This window comes from Sprattus sprattus, assembly GCF_963457725.1.
Source record: "Sprattus sprattus genome assembly, chromosome: 6".
Taxonomy (NCBI): Eukaryota; Metazoa; Chordata; class Actinopteri; order Clupeiformes; family Clupeidae; genus Sprattus; species Sprattus sprattus.
The window spans coordinates 17,076,832-17,086,298 of record NC_137925.1 but is presented as its reverse complement, the minus strand read 5'-3'; the positions used below and the strand labels follow the sequence as shown (position 1 = coordinate 17,086,298).

Here is a 9,467-nt window from a genome sequence, read left to right as displayed (position 1 = left end):
TTGTATTATACTCATCCGTTGGCAGTGGTAAGATGGAGTTTCACGGATTGACCTGATTGGACACGAAGTAAGATACTCCCCTGCAACTGTTTAAATCACAACAACAACATAAAGCGGCTTACCTTGTCTTTGTTAGGGAGTGTTTGTGTCCTGCCGAAAGTATCTCCTCCATTAATACTGATCAGTTCCGCATCCGCAGGGGGGAACGGTGCGGGGAAAACTACTACGTCACTCTTCAGTGTGTCAGAGCTAAAACACACGTCATACTGCTGTGTAGACTTGGAGTAAGACCAGGTTCCATCAGGATGTGTGGTGATCATTGGGGGGTTGTAGTCATTGAAACTACTGTCTGTCCTGTGGCATTTCACTGCTACTAAACCAATGAGGCTCAGCAAGAAGATAACTGACACCGAGACAATGGCGATCAGCAGATATAAATTTAAGTCGGAAAAAGTGTCGTCATTTACTGAAACAGTTTTAAACGGCCTCTGCACGTCCCCCATATTCTCAACAACCACAACATCAATAGATACAGTCGCTGACAGAGACGGCTCTCCATTATCAGAGACCAAAATGACCATCGGGTGAGTTTTCATGTCATTGTCACTCATTCTCCTTTTAGTCCTGATTTCTCCATTGCTTGTTCCGATTCGAAATAGGTTGTTTCCTTTAGGTTCCGAGATGTGATAAGAAAGTAGCGCGTTATATCCAGAGTCTGCGTCTACAGCCCTGATTTTGGCAACAAAGTATCCAGCTTCGGCAGAATATGGGATGTTCTCAGTGTTAACTGTGCCGTGCTCTGAGTAAGGAGGGAGAATGACCGGACTATTGTCATTCTCATCCAGGACAAAAACATTTATAGTCGCGTTGCCACTTAGAGGAGGCATACCTGAGTCTGTGGCCTGAACTTTAAACTGAAATGTTTTAATTTCTTCAAAGTTGAAAGACTTTATACTATGCATATCTCCCGTGGCCGAGTTCACATTTATCATTGAGGAAACTGGCACTGCAGTGTTGGCATTACTCTCCATAATAGCATACGTTATCTGACTATTTTCATTTATGTCCAAGTCAGCCGCAGTCACAGTGCTCATTAGAGCGCCAACCGCACTGTTTTCTTTCACATAAATGTTAATAATTGGGTCTGAAAAGCGCGGTGCGTTGTCATTTACATCAGACACGTGTACATTAACGACTTTACTGCTAAAGAGATTCGGAGTCCCCTCATCTGTAGCTGTGATTGTGATATTGTACTGAGATGTCTTCTCTCTGTCAAGGGGTCCGTCTACTATGAGTGAGTAGTAATTTTTATAGTTTGTATCTAATTTAAAAGGGACCTCATCAGACATCGCAAGTTTAACTTGACCATTTTTACCACCATCTCGGTCGAGTACTGACACTAGAGCAATAGCAGTGCCTTTTTGTGCGTCTTCTTTCACTGTATTCAGAAGTGACGTCACTGTGATCTCCGGGGAATTGTCGTTGAGATCCATTATTTCAACCAGAACTTTACAATGCGCAAGCACAGGAGGTTGCCCCTTATCGCTAGCCTCTACCCGAATTTCAAAAGCATTGTTTTGTTCATAGTCTACTTTTCCTTTTACTGTAATAGCACCGGTGTTGGGATCGATTGAAAACACGTTTAAAACGTGGTCTTGATCAGTTTTTCTAAGAGAGTAGATAATCTCGCCATTTGGTCCTTCATCTGCGTCAGTTGCATTGAGAGTTATAACTTGAGTGCCTGGGGAAACGTTTTCAAAAAGGGATGTTTTATACAAAGGAGAACTAAAAATCGGGGCATTGTCATTAACATCGAGAACATTAATGAATATTTGAGACGTGCCTGATTTCGGGGGATTTCCCCCATCAACTGCAGTCAGAACAAGTCTAATCTCCGGCTGTTTCTCTCTGTCTAAAGCTTTCTGTAGCACTAACTCTGCAGAAACACTCTGGTCTCCGCCTTTATGCACCGTTAATGAAAAATGATCATTTTGACTTAATTTGTACGTATTTACAGTATTTTTACCAACGTCTGGGTCAGACGCATAAGACAAAGGGAATTTCACGCCGGGTATAGTGCTTTCTGCGATGTTCAGATGCTGTGATTTAGCGCTAAAAGAAGGAGAATTATCATTCACATCAAGAATATTCACTTCAATACGATAAAGCTTTAAAGGATTATTGATTACCGCTTCTAAGCTGAGAGTACATTTTGTGGCTTTAGCACAGAGCTCCTCTCTGTCTATCCTTTCGTTCACATATAAAACCCCCGTTTTGAGATTTACCTCGAAATATTTTTTCTTTGATCCGGTGACGAGTTGAAACATACGCGACTCCATGTCCTGGACATTCAGATTTAAATCCTTGGCGATATTTCCCACTGTTGTTCCTACGCTCGCCTCCTCGGACACCGAATAGGAGAGTTGTCCGTGCACCGAGACGAAACAGAATTCTAGAATGGCAGTCACTAAATACGCAACAATATATTCCCGTCTCCTTGGCAAAACCATTGTTCCAAACAGGTGGGCCAGTCATAGATCCAAATAAACGTACCGTCGAATTGAACAAACCCTTAATCAAGAACAGAATACATCCATGGTGCGTAAAAACTGTATTTGTCGATGGAGAGCATTCTTGTCTGCGTACACATATTCTAACCCCTGTGCTTCACTACAACAAAGCCGTGGAACGTCTCCCCACCCACTAGAAATCGGGTGGAGCTTCGAAATCGGGTCCGTTACATCTCATCCCATCGGTCTACAGCGACACCGCGTGGACAAGACTACCATCAGCCCTCTTAACGTTAGTTTAGGTTACTGTAATGCCATGTCGATAAATGTATCTTACGTTATAGAAATGCGCACAATGGACAACACTGAAAAACAAGCAAGAAGAAAACTCGAGCTCAATTTAAAAATTTAAACATGGACATAACGTGGGCCACAAAACAAACTCTACCCCCTCTTAATAATGAAGTCCCTGACTGAAGGTTTAAACCTAAGCGTTAAAATACTCAGTTATGCTGTAGCATCGTGTAAGCCCTACACAGATACCACGCTACCATTTCAGGACCACGGAGAGCGCCAAAGTGCGTGCAATGCATTGACAGCAGAGAAACAGAGACACTTTTAGAGTAAAATGCCGGCCATCCATTCCAACACACACACACAAACACACACCATATGAAATTACATCAACTGCTTTTCACCATTTCAAAAAGGTCACAAGCCTCTTCTTCCAACTACAAAAAAAGCCAGCCTGGATAATGCATTGAGAACACACAAATTCCTCCCAAATAAAAGTTTATTCTTACCTTTTCCTTACTTGGGAGGGTCTGTGTCCGCTGAAAAGTGTCCCCTCCATTAATACTGATCAGTTCCGCATCAGCTGTCGGAAAAGGTGTGGGGAAAACTACTACGTCACTCTTAAGTGTGTCGGAGCTAAAACACACGTCATACTGCTGTGTAGACTTGGAGTAAGACCAGGTTCCATCAGGATGTGTGGTGATCATTGGGGGGTTGTAGTCATTGAAACTACTGTCTGTCCTGTGGCATTTCACAGCTATCAAGCTGATGAGACTCAGTAGAAAAATCACTGATACAGAGACAATGGCGATAAGCAAATAAAAGTTTAAATCCGTAAATGTGTCATCCTTAACAGGAACATGTCTAAACTGCGTTTGAATTCCTCCTGTACTTTCAACCACAACAACGTCAATAGAAACTGTAGCTGACAAAGAAGGCTCTCCATTATCAGAAACCAAAATCACTAAAGGGTGAGTTTTCATGTCATTGTCACTCATTCTCCTCTTAGTCCTGATTTCCCCACTGCTGGTGCCGATTCGGAAGAGGTTATTCCCTTTTGGTTCAGAGATGTGATAAGAAAGAAGTGCGTTATATCCAGAGTCAGCGTCTACAGCCCTGATCTTGCCCACAAAGTATGCAGCTTCGGCTGTGTAGGGAATATTCTCTGTGTTTACAGAGCCATGCTCTGAATATGGAGGAAGAACCACTGGGCTGTTGTCATTCTCATCCAATATAAAAACGTTTACAGTTGCGTTGCTGCTTAGAGAAGGAACACCAGAGTCTGTGGCCTGAACTTTAAATTGAAAGGTTTTCATTTCCTCGAAGTTGAAAGACTGTAAGCTGTTCAAATATCCTGTGACTGAATTAATATTCACCAGTGTGGATGTAGGTGCAGCACTGTTACTGTTAATATCTAAAACCGAATAAGTAACCAGGCCATTCTCATTAATATCAGCATCAGAAGCAGATACAGTGGTCATTACTGCGCCGACTGGACTGTTCTCCTTGATATATACATTAAGGATAGGGTCTGCAAAACGAGGTGCGTTGTCATTCACATCGGCAATGTCTACAGTTATAATACTAGAACTGGAGAGAGGTGGTGTACCTTCATCGGTTGCTGTGATAGTGACGTTGTATGCGGAAACGTTTTCTCTGTCCAATGGACCATCCACCACTAATGAATAATAGTTTTTGTAGTTCAGCTCGAGTTTAAATGGAACTTTGTTTGTCACTACGCAAGTCACAATGCCATTTTTCCCACTGTCTTCATCGGACACTGAGACTAGCGCGATTGCAGTGCCGATTTTGACATCTTCTTTAACTGCTTTCAATAATGTAGTCACTGTTATTTCAGGAGCGTTATCGTTTAGATCTAACACCTCCACAAGCACCTTACAATGCGCCGCCAAGGGAGAATGGCCATTGTCACTCGCTTGTGCACGAATCTCAAAAGCACTACGCTGCTCAAAATCTATGTTGCTCTTTACAGTGATAGCGCCTGTCGACTGATCAATTTGAAACATCTCTAAAATATTGTTTTGATCTTTTTTGCTTAAAGAATACACAATTTCACTATTTAAGCCTTCGTCGAGATCAGTCGCATTAATAGTGACAATCGTGGTCCCAACAGCCACATTCTCGAAAACACTTGCTTTGTACAGGGGCCTACTAAATACAGGTGCGTTATCATTAGCATCTAGAACTAGAATTTTTATTTGAGATGTACCTGATTTTGGTGGACTTCCTCCATCTATCGCAGTGAGCGTTAACTGTATATAGGGCTGCTTTTCGCGATCTAAGGCCTTTTGCAGAATTAACTCGGCAGACGCACTGTGCTCTCCTTTGTGTGTTTCGAGCGAGAAGTGGTCATTAGGGCTGAGCTTGTAGCTGCTGACGGCATTTTTACCCACATCTGAATCTGATGCTGACAACAACGGAAATGTAAGACCTGGGAAAGAGCTTTCTGCTATATCTATCGTTTGTGAGTTTGCACTGAAAGCTGGTGCATTATCGTTAACATCCAAAATATTGATTTCTATACGATACAGTTTCAAAGGATTGCTGATCACTGCCTCTACGATTAAAGTGCATTTCAATAATTCTGCACATAGCTCTTCTCTGTCTATTCGTTCAGTAACATAGAGAAAACCAGTCTTTAGGTTTACCTCGAAATATGACTTCTTGGACCCGGTGACAATTTCAAACGTTCGTGATTGCAGGTCCTGAACACTGAGGTTTAAATCTTTGGCTATATTCCCGACTGTTGTCCCTGGTTTTGACTCCTCTGGTACGGAGTAAGACAGTTGCCCCGCCACAGCTTCTATGCAAAGCATCATGATCCCAAACAGTACATCCGTGAATAACGCGTTCCTTCCTTTCGAGAAATGCATTTTCCACATCTAAGAGCAGCGATGTCGTAAATCCAGGAACGTGGTCTTAATGCAGCCGAAGAACTATCAAGAAATTCCGTCGACACAATGGCAAGTCAACAACACATCCACCAGGACCATCGCCGCCACTTGCATCTCTGCTTATGACTGTAACAAAGCATCGTGAATAATCTCCACCCTCTAAAACCGGGAGGAGCCACTATACACAGACGAGACTTTCTCCAACTCTCGGTCTGCAGAGACACCGTGTGGCAAAATCACAACGCGCAAACGAATCGCACTCGCAGAGAGAGTATTCTCAATAATGTACCTTACACTTGTCAATTATTGTAAATCTCAATTATTAAAATTATTGTCAGTGATTTACATATTTTGCATTTTTTTTTGCACATCTAGAAGTAAACAAGTATCAAAACAACACACACTGAAAACTCTACTAACAACTGGAAAAAACAAGGTCTCAGCCCAGGACATGTATATGACTAACATAGCATTTTATAATGCTGATAACTTAATAACAGCTGGCTAAGGATGATGTGAATGGCAGTTAGATGAGCAGCTAGCGTGCCTCACAACGTGTTGGGGTAAATTACATAAAACTTTCACTATGCTACGTTATTTCCTTAATATGTGAACATTCTTATACCTGCACAGAACACAAACACACACAAAGGGCAGTTAAACCACAAAATCACTTTTGCGCCTTCATCAAAATAAAATCTAAAACAAGCTCGGGTGTTGGGAATAAGGGGCTGGTGATAGTGATAGTTTATTAGATAAGGAATTCTTACCTTTTCTTTATTTGGTAGTGTCTGTGTCCGCTGAAAGGTTTCCCCTCCATTAATACTGATCAGTTCCGCATCAGCTGTCGGAAACGGTGTGGGGAAGACTACTACGTCACTCTTGAGTGTGTCAGAGCTAAAACACACGTCATACTGCTGTGTAGATTTGGAGTAAGACCAGGTTCCGTCAGGATGTGTGGTGATCATTGGGGGGTTGTAGTCATTGAAACTACTGTCTGTCCTGTGGCATTTTACAGCTATCAAGCTGATAAGGCTCAGCACAAATATTATCGAGACTGAAACTATGGCGATAAGCAAATAAAGGTTTAAGTCAGAATAACTCTCCACCTTTACTGGGACATGTCGAAACTTAGTCTGCAATTCTCCAGCGTTTTCAGCAACCACAACATCAATAGACACAGTGGCTGAAAGTGAAGGTTCTCCGTTATCAGAGACTGAAATGACAAGCGGGTGGGTTTTCAAATCACTGTCGCTCATGCGCCGCTTAGTCCTGATCTCCCCATTGCTGGTTCCAATTCGGAAGAGGTTGTTCCCTTTAGGCTCAGATATGTGATAAGAAAGCAGCGCGTTATATCCAGAGTCTGCGTCTACAGCCCTGATCTTGCCCACGAAATATCCAGCTTCAGCACTATAGGGAATGTTCTCTGAATTAACGGAACCGTGTTCCGAATAGGGAGGTAGAACACTGGGACTGTTGTCATTCTCATCCAGAATGAAAACATTTACAGTTGCGTTGCTGCTCAGTGGGGGGACGCCAGAGTCCGTGGCCAGAACACTGAATTGAAATGTCTTAATTTCTTCGAAGTTAAATGACTGTACTGCATGTATATCTCCTGTAATTGAATGTATATTAACCATTGCTCCTAAAGGAAGCTCGTTGTTGTTCAGAACAGAATAAGTAATGTGACTATTTTCGTTCATATCAGCGTCCGACGCAGACAAAGTTGATAGAAGCGTGCCAGCTGGACTATTCTCTTTAACATAAACATTAATGCCAGGCTCTGGAAAGCGAGGTGCATTGTCATTGACATCGGAGACATGTACAGTGATTACGCGCATGCTAGAGAGAGGCGGTGTCCCTTCATCCGTAGCTGTGATGGTGACGTTATACTGAGCTGTACTCTCTCTATCTAGCGGGCCATCTACAACCAAGGAATAATAGTTTTTGTAGTTACCCTCCAGTTTGAAGGGACCTTTATTCGACATAGAGCAATGCACCATGCCATTCTTCCCACTATCTCTGTCTAGGATTGACACAAGTGCAATAGCGGTGCCAACTTTGGCGTCCTCGGTCACTGTACTAAGAAGTGTAGTAACAGTCATTTCTGGGGCATTGTCGTTCACGTCAATCACTTCGACAAGCACTTTACACTGTGTCACCATTGGAGGCTGACCTTTATCGCTCGCCTCAGCCCGGATTTCAAATGCGCTATTTTGTTCAAAGTCTATATTGCCTTTCACGGTAATAGCCCCAGTCTTTGAATCGAGGTCAAACATCTCTAAGATTTTGTCTTGATCTCCTCTGCTTATTGAATAAAATATGTCACTGTTAGTACCTTCATCCGCGTCTGTGGCATTTAAAACCACAACTAATGTTCCGACCAGTGCATTTTCGACTACGCTTGCCTTGTATAAAGTGCGACTAAACACTGGAACATTATCATTAGTATCAAGGACTAGAACCCTAATTTCCATTGTCCCTGACTTGGGTGGGTTTCCACCATCTATCGCAGTCAGAGTGAGTGGAACAACAGACTGTTTTTCACGATCTACAGCTTTCTGAAGAACTAACTCGGCAGATAAACTGTGTTCTCCTCCTTTACTTGTCTCTAATGAAAAATATTCATTGTTACTAATCCTATAAGTATTGACACTATTTTTACCAACATCGGCATCAGTTGCAATGGGGAGATGGAATCTGATTCCAGGTAAAGTGTTTTCAGCGACATTTATGATTCTTGATTTCGAGCTGAAAGACGGAGAATTGTCATTAACGTCTGCAATATTTATTTCTAAGCGATACAGTTTCAAAGGATTATTAATAACTGCCTCTACGCTAAGGGTACATTTTGAGTGTTTAGCACAGAGCTCCTCTCTGTCTATTCTCTCATTCACAAACAGAACACCAGTCTTTAAATTTACCTCGAAGTACTTTTTGCTGGATCCGCTGACAATCTGAAACATGCGTGACTCCAGTTCCTGGACATTGATGTTTAAATCCTTAGCAATATTACCGACTGCTGTCCCCGTTTTCGCCTCCTCTGAGACGGTGTAAGAGAGTTGCCCTGACACCGCTTGCCAGCAGCACTCCAGCATAGTAACGACAAAAAACGCCACAAAAGATTTTGTTCCTCTCCAAATAAACATCGTTCCGTTCGTTCACGTCATGTATACATCCAAGGAAACGAAAGGGCCTTCTTTCAGTTAGGATAAGGAACATTTAAATGCGCGCATAAATCCAACCGACATTCTTCCTGATAAAAGACATGTCTGCTGCCCGTGTTCACATTCTGCTGCTGCGGCGGCTTGCTCTAACAAAGCCTTATGAAATCCCCCACCCTCCAGAACCGGGAGGAGTTTAGTAATGTCGAGGATAACCTCATGTGTCGGTCTACAGCGACCCCAGGTGCTTGAAAAAGATTCTAACAACCAAGCTATTTGCCTGACAAAGATGTCTCCTCACAAACATTTACATCACTGACAATGTCAGTATGGAGTGTCGTATTAATGAAAATAATAGTCAGAGTAAGATATGGGTTAGAGAAAACTAATAGATATAATAGCCTTGTAAGGCTATGAGTGGCTAAAGAACAAGTCACAAACCATGAAATATGGTACAAATACGATCAGCACCACGGACAGTGACAGGGGCAGTGCCGCTTCAGTCTGCAGAGCTGCACAGCGCGTGGTTAAGAACTAACAATAAAATATCTACAACCACAAACTACAGAGAGAAGATCTGATGG

The 9,467-nt window shown here is 42.5% G+C and overlaps 4 protein-coding genes across 4 annotated transcripts in view; all 4 read right to left on the bottom strand.

The window, feature by feature from the left end:
- The window catches only part of LOC308367035 (protocadherin gamma-A3-like), a gene marked incomplete at both ends in the record, with an annotated part of 261,143 nt that overhangs the window by 162,211 nt on the left and 89,465 nt on the right, over nt 1-9,467 (bottom strand). The window lies entirely within an intron of this gene.
- On the bottom strand, nt 96-2,510 carry LOC308366505 (protocadherin alpha-8-like; the record flags this gene model as incomplete). The annotated part of the gene is made up of 1 exon (XM_080840225.1): nt 96-2,510. The coding sequence occupies one exon, from the start codon at nt 2,508-2,510 to the stop codon at nt 96-98; it is 2,415 nt and encodes an 804-aa protein (XP_080696351.1).
- Nucleotides 3,242-5,644, bottom strand: LOC308366504 (protocadherin alpha-4-like; the record flags this gene model as incomplete). The annotated part of the gene is made up of 1 exon (XM_080840224.1): nt 3,242-5,644. The coding sequence occupies one exon, from the start codon at nt 5,642-5,644 to the stop codon at nt 3,242-3,244; it is 2,403 nt and encodes an 800-aa protein (XP_080696350.1).
- Nucleotides 6,339-8,817, bottom strand: LOC308366503 (protocadherin alpha-3-like; the record flags this gene model as incomplete). Its single annotated transcript, XM_080840223.1, has 2 exons — nt 6,339-6,344; nt 6,430-8,817. The coding sequence occupies 2 exons, from the start codon at nt 8,815-8,817 to the stop codon at nt 6,339-6,341; spliced, it is 2,394 nt and encodes a 797-aa protein (XP_080696349.1).